Source organism: Bos indicus, chromosome 14 (assembly GCF_029378745.1).
Source record: "Bos indicus isolate NIAB-ARS_2022 breed Sahiwal x Tharparkar chromosome 14, NIAB-ARS_B.indTharparkar_mat_pri_1.0, whole genome shotgun sequence".
In the NCBI taxonomy this organism is placed as follows: domain Eukaryota; kingdom Metazoa; phylum Chordata; class Mammalia; order Artiodactyla; family Bovidae; genus Bos; species Bos indicus.
The window spans coordinates 8452794-8470342 of record NC_091773.1 but is presented as its reverse complement, the minus strand read 5'-3'; the positions used below and the strand labels follow the sequence as shown (position 1 = coordinate 8470342).

The window sequence follows — 17549 nt, the reverse complement described above, 5'->3', positions numbered from 1 at the left end:
CCAGCTGGTGAAGTACAGGATTTGGGGCACAGTTATGGTTCTTCTGCCTCAGCTGCCACCCCCCTGTTCATTCGCTTATTCGTTCAACAAGTGTTTAGTGTTTGGTGAGCACTTACTCTGCTGGGCACTGGGTACTAGGGCCAGAGCCATGAATGGAGCCTCAGAAAGCCCTGCTCCATGGAGCCTTCATCCTAGTATCTCTTTGGGGCTGGTGCCTCCTTGGCTCTTAGCTAATGTCACCCTCGACCGTCCCCATCAAAGCAGCCTCTTTAGCACTCCCTACCCCTTGACCCTGCCTTAGTGTCTGCATATCTTTGTGCTGTGAAACCTTCTCCCTTGTGTACTTCCTGAGTAACTGTTTACCCTCCTCTAAAAGGGAAGCCACACGGGGAAGGGGCTTTTATCTGTCTTGTTCACTGCTATATTTTAGCTCCTAGAAACATGACTGTACCTAGTCAGTTCTCAGGAAATAGTCCCCAAATGAATAAACATATTTCTCTTGTTTGCTTGCTTGTGAGATTTCATGCTGCAAAGGGTAGATATTTTGTAATTCATGGTTTGATCCTAAACACTTAGCAAAGTGTCTAGTAGACGCTCGATCTTATTTTATTTACAATTATTTGCTTTTTTAAAGAAAAATATAAATATTCATTTTGCTCTAGGTTAGTAGTTTAAAGCTAATAGTGATTCAGTTAATGCTTGTTGAAAGTATGAATAGATTAATGAATGGTAACCAGGTGAATGGATTTAGAAATCACATGGGATGTAGGAATCCTGTCTTTGTCCTCCTTAGGTTGTGAACTTGACCAATTTAAGGGATACTTACGAGTTTCCCTGGTAAGGGCTTCCCTGGTGGCTCAGAGGCTAAAGCACACGCCTGCAATGCAGGAGACCTGGGTTCGATCCCTGGGTTGGGAAGATTCCTGGGAGAAGGAAATGGCAACCCACTCCAGTATTCTTGCCTGGAGAAGCCCATGGACGGAGAAGCCTGGTGGGCTACAGTCCATGGGGTCACAAAGAGTCGGACACAACCGAGCGACTTCACTTATGAGTTTCAGTTGTTACACTTATAAAATGGAGATGATGGTGTCTTCAAAGAGGTTGTTATTGGACTTTAAAGATGCCTTATGTGTAAAATTGCTGCCACAGTGCCTGATGAAGTTTGGCCTTGTTGGAATAGCTAGATTCGGTCAAGCACTGCCAGTTCTAAGGGATCCTTTTCACAGGCCATCTTTGTGAACGCTGCCCCTGCGCTTGTACAGTGTACAACCTGTGCAACTGTACATGGGGTGTCTGGGAAACATTTGATTAATGTTTGCTGAATAATTGTGTCTTAAACCTTTGTTAGATCTTAGAGACTGGAGAAAACAAAGGGTTTACCTTGATAATTTCCTTCTCAGACAGCACAAGTTTTGTGCCTAGTCCATCAAGGATTGGCTCAATCGAATTGAAGGGAAATAGGGTAAAAAACAAAATATGCCAACCTAGGACCTACCTTCTTTTGTATAATAACATTTTCCCCAAGAGTGGTCACATTTTAAGAAGTGAATAAACCAGGAAGATTTAATTTTTAAAAGTGGAAATTCAGACCCTTTGTTAAGCATTTGAGGGGAAATATTTCAGAATGGTTACCCCTCCTAGGACCACTCTAATCACTGTGAGCTGATTATGAATTAAACCATCTCTGAAAGCAATCCATCAACAGTGGTAGATTTATTTTTATGGGTTATAATAATTCTGTTGATTAAAAATGGTAATACTATGTTACCAGTGGCTAGTGCTACACAAAGTTTTTATTTTGTTATTTTTTTAATTGTTGTTGTTGTTTAGTCGATAAGTCCTGTCTGACTCTTGCGGCCCCATGGACTGTAGTCTGCCAGGCTCTCCTGTCCGTGGGATTTCTCCAGGCAAAAATGTTGGGATGGGTTGCCAATTCCTTCTCCAGGGAAGACTTCCCAACCCAGGGATTGAACCTGTGTCCCCTGCATTGCAGGAGGATTCTTTAGCGCTGAGCAGTCAGGAGCCTGTGCGGAATTCTCTGGCCTCCTCGGTGGAACAGAATCTCATTTGTCAAGGAAGGAGTCACCTTCCCTCCCTGATGGGTGGAGTCCAGAAGTGGAGAGGAGCCTAGCACAGGGGGACTGTGGGAGGGCTTCCATGTAGGTGTTGCCTCATGGAGTGGGCAGCAGGGGGTGAGATGAGAGGGGTGGGGTCAGAGGATGGAGGAAGAGGCATTACGGGTCCTGCTGTGATGGTGTGAGGTGGAGAGGATGAGGTCCCTGTCAGTGGGGTATTCAAGCGTGTTGGAGATTCCCTCGCTGTGGGAGGGGGTAGCTTCAATGGCCTCTATACTTCTCTTTTAACTTTTCTATTTTGGTAATTCTAATGACTGGTTCGGTTACACTTTGAGGCGTGGTTTTTTATTTTCTTCTGTTTTTGTGATAACTTACCCAGAGGGAAGCAGAAAGCTCTTGGTAGATGTTTTTAGAAGCAGAAGCAGTGAAGCGGAGAGACCTTGGCATTGGGCAAATCTGGGTTTCAATTCCAGTTCTGTTCCTCCTCTGTGTAACCTGGTTCAGTCCCTTCACTTCTCTGAGCCTCGGGTTCTTTGAGGCGCTCTTCATCATATCCCCTGCATCCAGGAGTTGCTATCAGATTTGGGTGAATCAGGCAGGATGAGTGTTTAGCATGATACCTAACATGTCCAGTGAGTAAGGGGTCAGTGGGGACAGCTCAGCAGCTCCTGCCCCCACAGTGGCTGGAGAGGCGGAGGGTGGGAGTGCTGTCTTGAGAGCCTGCCTGCCTGGGCTTAAACCAACTCTGTGACCTTGTGCCTGGGTTCAAACCAAGTCTGTGGCCTTGCACAAGTTACCCACAGTCCACTGAGAGGTCACGGTGGCCGCTGTCCCATGCAAGAGCTCAGTGTCCCTAGAGAAGCCTCTGCGTTATTGGAATTACTCTGCTCAGCTCACATTGGTCCTTGATGCATGTATTCCTCTGAGTTTCTGCACGTTTCCCCCACCTTCCTAGGATCACTCGGTGACTCCAAGGAAGAGGAGTTCAGATGCTCTGAGTAATCCAGCTGTCCTGCCACCTCCCAGGAAGCCTTTGTATGGGGGTGGAATATGGGGCCTCCACTTGATAGGAGTCAAACTTCTTTGAGAGAAATCAGATTCAACTTGAGCCTTTGACTTTCCACTAGGAAATTCTGCTTGTGACACATTTAGTGATTTGCCGTGAGGACGTGGACAGAGTCTGGTTTCTTGGGTATGCTTTTTTCTTAGACATTTCTTGAGAAGTGTCTTTGCAGTTAGCAAGGTAAAAGGTGATTACTCACCAACCACAAGCTCATACCTCAACAAACGCAGGACTGTTTCAGATGTCTTTGCAAACCCCTGCCTGGGATGTACATGCTGCTTGTGTGCCTGCTAAGTCGCTTCAGTCATGTCCGACTCTTTGGGACCCCATGGACTATAGCCCACCAGGCTCCTCTGTTCATGGTATTCTTCAGGCAGGAATACTGGAATGGGTTGCCATGTCCTACTCCAGGTTATCTTCCCGAACCAGGGATAGAATCTCTGCCTTTTAAGTCTCCAGCATTGGCAGGCAAATTCTTTACTACTAATGCTGCCTGGGAAGCCCACATGCCACTGAAGGAAATCAATTTATGAGTCTGGAATTGAGCCCAGGGAGGGAGGGGGCAGCTACAGTGGGATGGGGTTATTGGAAGGGGACAGTCTGGGTCAAGTGCTTGACTTGACATTCATGCGCTGTGATTTTGGCCATGTGATTCACCAGCTCCAAGATTCAGTTTGAAAGTAGAGTCACTCAGTTCAGTTCAGTCGCTCAGTCGTGTCCGACTCTACGACACCATGGACTGTAGCCAGCCAGACTCCTCTGTCCATGTAATCTTCCAGACAAGATTATTGGAGTGGATTGCCATTCCCTTCTCCAGGGGATCTTCCTGACCCAGGGATTGAACCCATGTCTCTCGCATCTCCTGCATTGGCAGGCGGGTTCTTAACTATATGAGCCACCAGAGAAGCCCCCATTATTAAATATCACAGTTTAAATGAAAGTGTTCCACAAACAGGAATAGGCCACATAAAAGTGAGATATTATAAAATCAAATGCACATTATTTGCTTTCTATGTGATTCACTGATCAATTAATTGATTTTATTCAATTATTATTTACTGAGGTCTTGTGGTATGAGAATAATCATATTATTCTCATACCACATTAATATTTATAGCATTAATATTTATAGAGATGAAAAAAGAGTGAGTATCCCATTTCTCCTGTATTAATTAAGGAGCTCTGTTTATTCACTCATTTGTTACATGTTTATGGATTGGGCAGTTCATGCAAAATTGTGATATTGATATTCCTGTTTAGGACATAGAACCCTAGATCCTTTAATAAATGCTGCTGCTGCTGCTGCTGCTAAGTCGCTTCAGTCATGTCCGACTCTGTGCAACCCCATAGATGGCAGCCCACCAGGCTCCCCCATCCCTGGGATTCTCTATGCTAGCTACAACTTTATTTGACTTCCCAGCTGGCTCAGTGGTAAAAATAAAAATCTGCCTGCCAATGCAGGAGACTTGAGTTAAACCCCTAGGTCAGGAAGATCCTCTAGAGAAGGAAATGGAAACCCACTCAGTATTCTTGTCTGGGAAATCCCATACACAGAGAAGCCTGGCAGGCTACAATCCATGGGCTCACAAAAGAGTTGTCAGGATTCTTTTAGTTTAGCAACTAAACAGCAACTATATATCTATATCTATCCTTATTTTTTGGCCACACCCTGTGCAACATGCAGGATTGTAGTCCCCTGGCCTGGAATCAAACTGTGCCCCCTGTAATGGAAGTGGCGAGTCTTAACCACTAAACTGCCAGGGAAGTTCTGCTACTGTTAGTATTTTTATATGCTGTTATGACAAGTCTTGGAGAATTAATAAAATCAAAGCAGACTCTTTGATCTCTAGAAACTCATAATTTAACAGAGAGAAAAAACATAAGTAACTTCCAATGCTGCATATCAGTGGAACACTTGACATATTTACAAGATACTTAGAGTAGAAGAAAAAGTCCCGGGAATGGCAGAGGAAGGACTCTTGGGAGGGTTTCTGAGGGAAGTGACATCTGTGTTGAGTTTTGAAAGATGATATGAGCTCATCAGGTGCATAAACTGATTTCACTTTGCAAGTGCAAACAAAGGGAATAGTGAACAAAGTCAGACAGCACCGAATGTTTTGCTAGACTGCCAAACAGGAGTTTCGGGTGGTAGGAAGTAGGTGGATGAGGGAGGAGCCTGGAGAGGCAGGTGAGGGAGGCAGCAGACAGAACGTGTGAACACTTGGAGGCCGTGTTTTTTTGTTTTTGTTTTTTTCGCTAGAAAATCAGATAAATGCATTTACCCCGCAGATAGTATCCACTTATAATGGATATTTAGACTTGAAAAAACAAACATTTATTTTGACTTTCCTTCTGTATTGTGTCCTTTCTAGATGGACAGTCTACTGATATACTGGTTAAGGATACTGTTGAACATTTCAGGTCGGCAGTCCCCCGGGTAGTGGTTCAGTTCAGTTCAGTTCAGTTGCTCAGTCGTGTCCGACTCTTTGCGACCCCATGAATCGCAGCACGCCAGGCCTCCCTGTCCATCACCAACTCCAGGAGTTCACCCAGACTCACGTCCATCGAGTCAGTGATGCCATCTAGCCGTCTCATCCTCTGTCGTCCCCTTCTCCTCCTGCCCCCAATCCCTCCCAGCATCAGGGTCTTTTCCAGTGAGTCAGCTCTTTGCATGAGGTGGCCAAAGTACTGGAGTTTCAGCTTTAGCATCATTCCTTCCAAAGAAATCCCAGGGCTGATCTCCTTCAGAATGGACTGATTGGATCTCCTTGCAATCCAAGGGACTCAAGAGTCTTCTCCAACACCACAGTTCAAAAGCATCAATTCTTCGGCACTCAGCCTTCTTCACAGTCCAACTCTCACATCCATACATGACCACTGGAAAAACCATAGCCTTGACTAGATGGACCTTTGTTGGCAAAGTAATGTCTCTGCTTTTGAATATGCTATCTAGGTTGGTCATAACTTTCCTTCCAAGGAGTAAGCGTCTTTAAATTTCATGGCTGCAGTCACCATCTGTAGTGATTTTGGAGCCCCCCAAAAATAAAGTCTGACACTGTTTCCACTGTCTCCCTGTCTATTTCCCATGAAGTGATGGGACCGGATGCCATGATCTTCGTTTTCTGAATGCTGAGCTTTAAGCCAACTTTTTCACTCTCCACTTTCACTTTCATCAAGAGGCTTTTTAGTTCCTCTTCACTTTCTGCCATAAGGGTGGTGTCATCTGCTTATCTGAGGTTATTGGTATTTCTCCCGGCAATCTTGATTCCAGCTTGTGTTTCTTCCAGCCCAGCATTTCTCATGATGTACTCTGCATATAAGTTAAATAAGCAGGGTGACAATATACAGCCTTGATGTACTCCTTTTCCTATTTGGAACCAGTCTGTTGTTCCATGTCCAGTTCTAACTGTTGCTTTCTGACCTGCATACTACCAGTTCTCAAAAAGATAATGCAAGGAGGGGAAGAGTTAAAGAGTGTGGGGATAGAAATAAGACTTCAGTGTCCAGCTTTCAACATGCCGAGTTTGGGATGCTTCAGGGAGGTATCTAGTGAGTCCTGAATATCTCAGCATGAGGCTTGGGTGAAGGTCTGTCCTGGAGATACTTCTGATAATCACTAGCATGTCAGTGGTATTTTAAGCCTTGGGGGGTCATGAGATCACCCTTGGAGAGTATATAGAATGTAAATAGCAAAGGTCAGGGACAGACCCCCAAGGAACTGCGGTCTTTAAGGGAAGAGTAGAAGAGAAACCAGAAGAGGAGCCAAAAGGAGCTGCAGGGTGTGTGGAGTCATGGAAACCAGGGGAGGGCCCTGTGGTCAGTACCTTCAAGGAAGATGGAGACTGTGCATATTCACTGGATTAGTCATGAAGGGCCCTTTGCAAATTTCGCTGGTGAAGAGGGAAGAAACTGCATAGTAGTGATTTGACAAAAATGGAAACTACAGACTTTCCAAAAAATCTTGGCTCTGAAGTCAAAGAGAGAATGAGATTGACAGCTAAAAAAAGAATTGTGGAACATTCGTTGGTAACCAAACATTTTTATGTCATGAATCACCCATAATAAAGTATTGGAATGTATCCTCCATAGGTACCAAATTTTGCATGTGTTTTCATGCAAGCGACTCCCTGAAACCCAGACCCCAAGTTAAGAAACCTAAGGTGATGGGTTGGTTTCATAGTAGAGAAATGTGGGTGTGTTTTCACGCAAAGCATGAAGTGTCAGTGTTGAGAGTAGGTGAGGCGTGTAGGAGAGGTGGGAGTGGGTGTGTAGGAGATGGGGGCACAGAGGGGAGAAATTGGAGGTGGATGTCCAACTGGCTTCAAACAGCCACCCTTTCTCTTAGGAGAAACAACGAGGGAAAGATGGGAGGCTTCACAGAGAGCAGAAGGGGGGCAGGGAGTTAGAGCCGATGCCGATAATGGTCACTTTTTCTCTGGGAGGCAAGAGATCAGGCGTCTCGTGAGAGTGCAAGGGTCATGGCGATGCCTGGGCCTGAGGAGAACGGAGGAGACAGGACAGCAGCATGAGGCTGCATGGAGAGTGCAGTGGAGGCTGAAGACTCAACACCTGTAAAGGCGCCAGTCTGTCTGTGGGTATTTCTGTAGCTGTGCTCAGGTCGAGACAAGGTGCAGAGGAAGCAGGCCCATGGGATTAATCCAATGGAAGGGAAGAGGGTGGAGAGCACTGGTAGAAGGGAAGCTGAAATGCTGGACCAAGCAATGAGAGGTCTTGGTTTGTGAGAAGCCAGTGAAGATGGATAACCTGGAGGGAGTTAGAGAGTAGAAATCATAGTGAAATGAAAGAGCTGATTTTAATGGAATAAAGTATGAAAATTCCGGAAGAAGGGAGGGCTGTGGGATGTAGCAGCAGGTGGCACTTTGAATGAATGGCATTGGCATTGCAATGGAGCTCAGTGCCCTGGCAGAGTTTGGCTGTGGAGATGCTTGGCTGGGGTGAGTGCAGATACCATTTTCTGTGTTTGAAGAGGTCAAGAGACTGAGACCAGAATGTGAAATGGCCCATCTGCTTTACCCATAAATGATAAAGTCACTTTAGCAGTAGCTAGGGTGAAGATGGAAATTATCTTGGCAAAAATAATAGCTGGCAAAGAATTGGAAGAATGTGGGGGAATGACCAGACATCCCTAGTTGGGGATGAGAGAAATACTAGAAGGTTCCATAGCAGAAGACTATAACCCAAAATGAAGACAGGGAACTGTATAGTAGGAACCCTTGTTTCCAGGACACAGTGGATAGGGAAGGATGAGACAAGATCAGGGGTTTGCTGTGACAGCAGGGAGATGGTTTCAGAGAGCTGGGAGCCACAGGAGCCTGGTTCAGAAGTAGGGTAAGACCATGTTGATTTAGGCTTGGATTCTATCCTCGAATTGGAGGGCAGCTCATGTTTGCTAACTTTTCCTTCTACCAAATAGGAACCACCAAAAAACCCAAACGAAACGAATCTGTCATTTTGTAAAAGGACTTTAACACGCCAAGTTAGGAAGGAAGGGCAGTTATCAACATGTCATGCTGCTGCTGCTGCTAAGTTGCTTCAGTCGTGTCCGACTCTATGCGACCCCATAGACAGCAGCCCACCAGGCTCTGCCGTCCCTGGGATTCTCCAGGCAAGAACACTGGAGTAGGTTGCCATTAAAATTACAATATTTTACCTTCCAGATGGCATTCCCCAGATGACTCCTTATTCCTGGAAAAAGTACAGAAACTCCCTGTCAACTTTCCTGTTGAGTTTTTGGTTCCCAGAATGTAGACCCTCCACCCATCATGGTGCACAGTGACTGAACCCATGGCCCTTCTGTCTCTGCCTTCTAGACCAGTGGTGGCGAACCACAGCGTGCAGTCTGTACAGAACCTCTAATCTGAGAATGGATGTGTAACATACAGATAGTATGCAGCAGAGGACGAACATGGGCCAGCAGAGCTTAAAACATTCACTGTCTGGCTTCTGACAGAAAAGTCTTGCTGGCCCTGCTCTAGCCTGAATGTGTGCTTTCTTCTCCATCCTTCCTCCCAGTCCCCGAATCATCTGAGCGGGTCTTCTCTGGTCCTCCCAGGCCACATAACCTACACCTTACTGTGTGATAGGCTTGACCAGGAATGTAAAGAGGTGGCAGCAGTCCTGCTAGTACTGTTAATGCTCGTATTTTGGCTGAAAATGCCTTGTTGTATTAATACAAGTGACAACATGTACACCCTCGTGCATTCAGCAACACAGCACAGCGGTAGAAGCTCAGGCTTTGGAGGCCAGCACACAGGGGTGAATCTTTAGTAGATGTTACGGAGCACTCTCCTGTGCCAAGGAGTTTGCAGGCATCAATCCATTCAGCCCCCACCCTCCCCACGTGTCCAAGGCTCACTGACTTCTCGTGCCATGACACACATTGGGTGCAATGACATGCCACTGGGAAGACCAGGTGGTGCACTGGCCCAGCAGCCTCCACACCACCCACCTCGCCCAACCCCGAGAGACTGGAAGGATCAAGAGCAAACTCTGACCCTCAGCATATGGGAAGCCCTGACTCAGGTGACATCGAGTGGCCAGACTATTCCAGTTTACAGAGTGCAGTTTACCCTAAATCAGAGCTAGCAGTGGGCAGAGCTTGGGACTGGGGCAGGCAGAGTGTCCCCAGAGTGGTCCTGCCTTAAAACATGCATGCAGTGGTGACCAGAACAGTCACGCACACAGCTGTGTGTAAATTAAGTGAAACGACACGTAGCACATCACAATGTGTCTGGCAAATAGGAACTGCTTAAGAAACATTAGCCATTGTAATATGACATGATAAGAATTATCACTAGGCTCAGCATTTCTGTGCAACAGGGAGCACAGCAAGCTCACTGTGAATCAAGGAATGGACATTTTTGCTGAATATTCACTCACTGTATTAGTTCAGGCTATGTAACAAAATCAGAGAAGGCAATGGCACCCCACTCCAGTACTCTTGCCTGGAAAATCCCATGAATAGAGGAGCCTGGTGGGCTGCAATCCATGGGGTCGCTAAGAGTTGGACATGACTGAGTGACTTCACTTTCACTTTTCACTTCCATGCATTGGAGAAGGAAATGGCAACCCACTCCGGTGTTCTTGCCTGGAGAATCCCAGAGACAGAGGAGCCTGGTAGGAGGCCGTCTATGGGGTCGCTCAGAGTCGGACACGACTGAAGCGACTTAGCAGCAGCAGCAGCAGCATGTAACAAAATACCACTAACTGGGGGCTTAAACAATAGAAAATTAGTCTCTCCCAGTTCTGGAGGCTGGACGTCCAAGGTCAAGGTGCCTGCAGGGTGGGTCCCTTCTGATGGCCATGAGGGAAGAATCTATTCCAGAACCCTCTCCTTGGCTTGTTGATGGCAGTCTTCTCCCTATGTCTGCTTATCATTTTCCTTTACTGCCCACTTCTAGGACTTAATTTCCCCTTTTCATGAAGACCCCAGTCTCTTTGGATTAGGGACCAGGGCTTCCCTGGAGGCACTAGTGGTAAAGAACCCACCTGCCAGGGCAGGTAGATGTGAGAGACCTGGGTTTGATCCCTGGGTTTGGAAGAACCCCTGGAGGAAGGCATGGCAACCCACTGCAGTATTCTTGCCTTGAGAATCCCGTGGACAGAGGAGCCTGGTGGGCTACCATCCATAGGGTCGCAAACAGTTGGACACGACTGAAGCGACTTAGCACAGCAAACACTGATGACCTTATTTTAACTAAATTACCTCTGTAAAAGCCCTGTCTTCAAATGGCGTCCCATTCAGAGGTGCGTGGGGTTAGGATGAATTTGAAGTGTGAATCTTGGAGTGGGGGTGGGACACAGTTCTACCACAGTACTCAGCGCCATCCCTCTGCTAAGCTCTGGAAGTGCAAAGTCAAAGATGAAAACATGCCTCCTGGGGAGCTGAAAAGTAGGTATTTAGGGGCTGAACAGAGGTAAATATGTCTCTGGATACTTTTATAGTGTTATAAATGTTAGAATGGGTCCAGTAGGGTCTGCTTTAAATGTCAGGCATTTCTCTTTGAAGATATGCGAGATGGATAGTTAGCTCCTGTCCCATTTTCATCTTGCAGATGATTGCAAAATAACAAGGGGTGTCTTTTTTCTTTCTGTTATCAAAGGAACATCTAGGTTGTTTTTGTTTTTTTTTTTTTATGCGCTAATGAGGGTAAAAATAGCCCAACGTGATGTGGTTTTCACTTGAAAGACGGTGTCTGGTAAGAAATGAGGATGTCTGAGCAGTGGTCCCATCTTAAAATGATAGCACACGAGTATCTTCAGCTAGAGCTCGTGGCCATAAAACTGTGACAGCAGTGTCAACAAGCCTGTTACCTTCTGTTTATGCCAAGGTCACAGAGGATTGCTGATGCCTGAAATGGTTTTCCTGTCTGAAAGCCTTTTCCTGTCTGAAAGACTTCAAAACGTTGATGTTTTCCCCCAGCCAGCCAGCCTGGGCATGAAAACCAGCTCTAATATTTCCTCAAGCTTTTCCCATATCCAGCATTGATAAGTGTTGAGGAGCAGAAAGGAATTCTTGGTTCTTGATTGCAAGAAAAACAGTATGAATCCTGGCTTCTTTTCAGTGCTTTAGAGTTTCTAATTTTTTTCTCCATTCTTGGTGATTCTTAAGAAAATCCCATCAGTCTTTTCATTTAACAAATGGGTCTGTGATTATTTGAACGTTGGTGAGGTCAGGCATTCGCAACTGGCTTGACATTTCTGCACTTGGATCTGATTAAAAATCATTGAAAGGCTCCTCGCCCTCGTTTTGAGAGGTGAAGGCCAGAGCGACGCTTGCCCTTGCTAACGCAGTCAGCAAGGGACAGACCTGCTCCCTCTGTCTCAACACAGGTCTCCAGTTATGTTGGCGTTTGTTTTGTTGTGGCTATTTTTAACACCTGAAATTACTCTGTTTGAACCTTAACATCAAAATCAAACATTTCCTTCTTTAACTGACGTCTGTCTGGAAAGGGATAAAGGAAGGCAGGAAGACAGGAAAGCAAGAAAAGAGGAAGGAAGGGAGGGAGGAAGCGAAGGGAATGAAATACAGTTTTCCATATACTGGCGGAAATTTTCAAATGTATTTTAGTCTAGTGATTTAAGCGTAGTTGACATGAAAATGGAATAATGCTGCCTGGAAGGGAATGGAAAGGCCCTGGTATCACACCGAGGCCTGCCCTACCTAAAGTTGCAGGTCATGCTGCCCCCTACCCTCAGCCCCGCCACACCTCAGCAACAGTGTGGTGTGCAGGAAGACATAATCAAATTACCCAGAAGTTTCAAAAAATTCCTTCTGCCTTCTCCTGATCCCTCCACGCCAGCCTTGTCCCAGGATCCCTGGCTTTCTGCCAGGGGGACTCTATCAACGCCTCCCCTCCCGCCTCTGGCCCTGGGACTCCTCAGTGAGGCCATTAGCACAGTGGACCCAGCCCACGTGCCCGGCACTGAAGCCTGCTGCCGAACACAGTGACATTCGGAAACAGCAGCATTTCGGGGTTTTATGAGCCCAGCACGTCCCCGAGTGAACCCATCGCTGGCCTCACCCTCCGTCCTGCTCTGTGCCCCCACGCTGCGTTCCTTCTTTCCTCATGGACGTTTTCCACTGCACGCTCTGTTGCCCAACCCAAAAATCCCATGGTCTTCATCACCTTCTCCCTTACCCCATCCTGTCAATTCTGCCTCCTCAGCCCCTCTGGGAACTGTCCTTTCCTTTCCACTCCAAATCTTTCTTTCTTGGCCACACTGGGCAGCTTGCAGGATCTTAGTTCCCCAACCAGGAGTTGAACCGGGGCCATGGCAGCGAAAGCACTGAGTCCTAAGCACTGGACCGCCAGCAAATTCCAATGACTATATTTTTTAAATAAGTGATGCTGGCAATGCGATGTGTAAAATACATTTTACACAAAGGAAAAAAACTAATCAACAAACCACAGAGGCTGCATTTCAGGGGAGACTATCTCTTTGGGTGAGTCTGAAAGCCACCGCCGCCTCATTCACCTGGTGAATAAACCAGAACCCTTGGAGTAAACAGTGTATGCTGAAGCTGAAGGAGCTGGACTCAAGCTCAAGCATCACTGCTTGTCGGCTAAGCTCTTTGAGTGTGTTTCTGGATCTGTTTGCTCGCCTGTAAAATGTGCACATAATGGTGCCCACAGCATGGTTTATCGTGAATATTAAGTGACAGTGGTATTGCTGAGTCCTTGACAAATTAGTGAACTCTTATGAAATGCTACCAAGACTACCCAGCTTTCATGCTTCACTATGATTTTGCATTCACAAGGCACTTGCTGTCAGAGGTTTTCACGAGGTGCATATAGAACCCCAGATGTTGGAATCAACATGGCAGCAATGACTCATCCAGGGGTCCTGTGGGCCAGGGGATGGGGGCAGGTGCCGGGTGGGGCAGAGAGCTGGATCCAGGCCCTGGGATGGCCACTGATGAGCTGGCTCTCACTCTGGCAGTGACAGTCACCCTTTAATTAGAGCTCTTTCCCCTAGACATCAACCTAAACGTGGAGGGCAGCCAAAGCTTCCATTTTAAGACCATAATTGGTAGGTTCAGCCCTGAAATCCCATCATAAGTTTCTCTGAAATTTCCCTGTACTCACCATCTAATAATATGTGCCTCAGATCAGCCGTGTTGCAAAAATGCCACTTGCACTGACCATGGAAATAGCAACACGTGGAGGATGCTTAAGAAAATGACATCCCTAGTTTCCTGCAGGGAAACCAGGTCCCAAGTTCAGAAATATGTGGTTCGAGATTCTGAGACTGGTCCCACGGCCCCTGGACGAGTGTGGGGGTCTCACCTTCCTCTTCCTGAATCCACGTGAGATCTGCTTGCATTATTTGGCCACTTCTCTGAGTACACCTTTTTTTCTCTTTCTTCCTTTTCTTCCTTCCTTCCTTTCCTTTTTTTTCTCCTTTCTTTTTTTTCTTTTTAATTAAAAAAAAAAGGGTAGTGGTACTTGATTGTTTTGCTACTCTATTTACCATTCTAATTTTAGTGACCCTCAGTACTGTGGTGGCAAAGACAGGTTTGACATAAAAGCAATAGGCTTCCTCATATAGCTGAGAGCACGGCGTTAACAAAGACAGTAACCTTTTCCTATCTGAGGATGGTCTTCCGGAGAGGATGCTCACCCTGTGGGAGGCTCAGAGGGACACGAAGGAGCACTGACTTGGAGCCAAGAGGCTCTGTCTTGGGCATTGTCACCATCCAGCTGGCACTGAGCCGGTGATGCCATCCAACCATCTCATCCTCATCAACTACATGTACATATATAAGCCCTCCCTCTTGAGCCTCCCTCCCTCCCCTCTAGGTCATCACAGAGCACCGAGATGAGCTCCCTGTGCTGTACAGCAGCTTCCCACTAGCTGTCTATTTCACACATGGTCGGGTGTATATGTCAGGGCTACTTTGTCATACAGAGTGAAGTAAGTCAGAAAGAGAAAAACAAATGTTGCATGTTCATGTGTCTATGTGGAATCTAGGAGAATGGTACTGTTGAACCTATTTGCAGGGCAGGAATAGAGACGCAGATGTAGAGAATGGACTTCTGGGTACAGCAGGGGGAGGGGAGGACGGGGCGAATTGTCTTCATCTTTTAAAGAGGTCTTGGCTGGGGTTTTCCAGGAAAGACTCCAAGATAGAGTTGCACACAGAAAGTTTAGTGCACAGTGCTCTTGGGAGCAACACATGTAAGGCAGAATTGGGCTGGAGGTGAGGCAGAACGTGGATGCAAACCAAATCCTGGCCCCATGGACGCCTCAGTGAGCTGTGAAGCTGAGTTGGCCCCTGGGGGTTGTCCCATCTTGGGGCCAGAGAACGGGAACTTTGGAGATCCACCTGGACTAGTTTGGGGATGAAGGGAGGGAGGCGGCTGGCCTAGTCCTAGGTAATTCCTAGGAAGGGACTCAGCCAGCAGCCCCAACCACTTGGGGAAATGAGAGCTTTCCCCAGCTTCCCAGCACTTGGGGAAATGAGCGCCTTGGCCCTGAAGGCAGCCTACACAATGCGTCACAAAGAGCCGTATGAGCAGCTCTGTGTGTGCTCAGCCATGTCCCACTCTTGTGATCCCTTGGGCCCTGTCAGGCTCCTTTGTCCACACGTTTCTGCAGGCAAGAATACTTCAGTGGGCAGCCATTCCCATTGCCAGGGCATCTTCCCGGCCCAGGCATCAAACCCTACTCTCTTGCATCTCCTGCACTGGCAGGCAGATTCTTCCCCACTGTGCCATGAGCCTAGTATTATCATGGTTGCTGGCATTATTCTGATTTTTGCATTATAACAACCGTGTGTGTGTGTTGGTCACTCATTCGTGTCTCACTCTTTGTGACCCCATGGACTGTAGCTCTCCAGGCTCCTCTGTCCATGGGATTCTCCAGGAAAGTATACTGGAGTGTGTTGCCATTGCCTTCTCCAGGGACTCTTCCCTACCCAGGGATCAAACCCGGGTTTCCTGCATTGGCAGGTGGATTCCTTACCATCTGAGCCACCAGCGAAGCCCATAACAACTGTACTGTGATGTTTTTCTTACCCTTTCACATTCTCCCCCATTCTCCTGTAAGCTGCTCAGTAGAAATGCCCATGCTTTTGTTGGTTCGTTTGTTTTGATTTTTAACCTCTGTATTCCCAGGCTTGAGCACATAGAAATTTGGAGTTTGGCTCATAGAAATCATTGACAAAATTGTTATAGAATGGAGAGATGGATAAAGGAGTGGGTCACACGAGAATGGAGACCCCCAGAGGAAGCCCTAGGGCGCCCTTTGGGTACATCATGTGACGCCCCACTGACAGTCCCCTTCTTTCCCTTCCAGTCGCTCTGGACTCATGGCAGTCCCTGGCCCTCTCTTCAGTGATTGTTGATCCATCCATCAGGAACTTTGACGTTGCCCACATCAGCACCGCTGCCGTGGGGAACTTCTCTGCAGCCCGAGACCGCTGCTTGTGGGGTAAGGGGAATGTTCACCCTCTAGATAGGGGGTGAATTGGGATGAGGGTCCTCTCACACAAGTGCTGCTGAAGATTCTGACCTCAGAAACACATAGGAGACCCCAAGATCACCTGGGGTGCCTGGCCAGAAGGATGTCACCTGGGGGAGGAACCCTGGCTGGGCTCTCCTCTGTAGTCTCCTCATCCTCCTGCAGAGTTGACCCATGGCCAAGGTCTCCAAGAGGCTAAGCCAGACAGAAAATGAGCAACTCTGAGCCAGGTCAGAGGAAGGATCTAGGAGGTTAGTCTGAGATGGAGGAGATGGGTGGAGGCTGTGATGGCTGTCCTTAGATGGCAGGTGGGTGGTCATGACAGTGAAGAAAGATATTGTTCTGGCCAAGTTCATGGGGCAAAGTGAAGACCAGTGTTGTGGTTGTTCAGTTGCTCAGTCGTGTCTGACTCTGCGACCTCATGAGCTGCAGCACGCCAGGCTTCCCTGACCTTCACTATCTCTCGGAGTTTGCTCAAACTCATGTCCACTGAGTGGATGATGCCATCCAACCATCTCACCCTCTGTCTCCCTCTTCTCCTCCTGCCCTCAGCATTTTTCAGTGCTATACAGAGAACTTTCTAATAGGCAAAGCTGTCCACAGATGCCTAGTTCCTTTAGAGGGTTTGGGTCACTGGTATGTAAACAAAAGCTAGGTGACAACCTGATAGGAAGGTTCTACAAAGACTTGACTTTATGAAAGAGATCAAGATTAGATAACATTTGTGAGAGTTGAAAGTCGCTCAGTTGTGTCTGATTCTTTGTGACCCCATGGACCTTACAGTTCATGGAATTCTCCAGGCCAGAATACTGGAGTGGATAGCCTTTCCCTTCTCCAAGGGATCTTCTCAACCCAGGGATCAAACCCAGTTCTTCATTGTAGGCAGATTCTTTACCAGCTGAGCTAGAAGGGAAGACCATTCATGCTTCTGCAATTTTGAGATTCCATGGATCTCCTCCTCTACAAGGCTGGAAAACAACATGCACAAATTACAGACAAGGCTGCCTTGTGCAGTTGTATAGGTTGTACACTGTACAACTCTGGGTGGTACCACAACGCAGAGATTAGGCTATGAATAAGGGCTTTAGGCAATGCACAGCTTGCTCAATTGAATGAAACGTCATTATTTTCATGGCTGTTCTTAGGACTAAATATCCTAATGCCATGAATCATTTAAACTGTCTAGGACAGAACCTGGTTTACATGGGAAAGGACATAACCCTTGATGGAACATGGTGAGTGTGATGAGGCAGGAGGCAGAGGGAGATGAGGCTGAAGAGGAAGGCGTGGGCTAGAGCATGAACAGCCTTGTCTTGTATGACTTAATTCTGAGGCCAGTGGGGAGCCATGTTAAAGCCATGCTTTAAACAGAAAAATGACAAGAGCACATTTGTGGATAAATAACCAAAGAAAACCCCGATTGT

General features: G+C 47.0%; 1 protein-coding gene across 1 annotated transcript in view; it reads left to right on the top strand.

The window, feature by feature from the left end:
* The window catches only part of TG (thyroglobulin), a 235968-nt gene that overhangs the window by 96545 nt on the left and 121874 nt on the right, over positions 1-17549 (top strand). The window contains exon 36 of the mRNA XM_019974011.2: positions 15961-16095. Coding sequence (XP_019829570.2) covers positions 15961-16095 — 135 coding nt within the window. The remainder of the gene's footprint in view (positions 1-15960; positions 16096-17549) is intronic.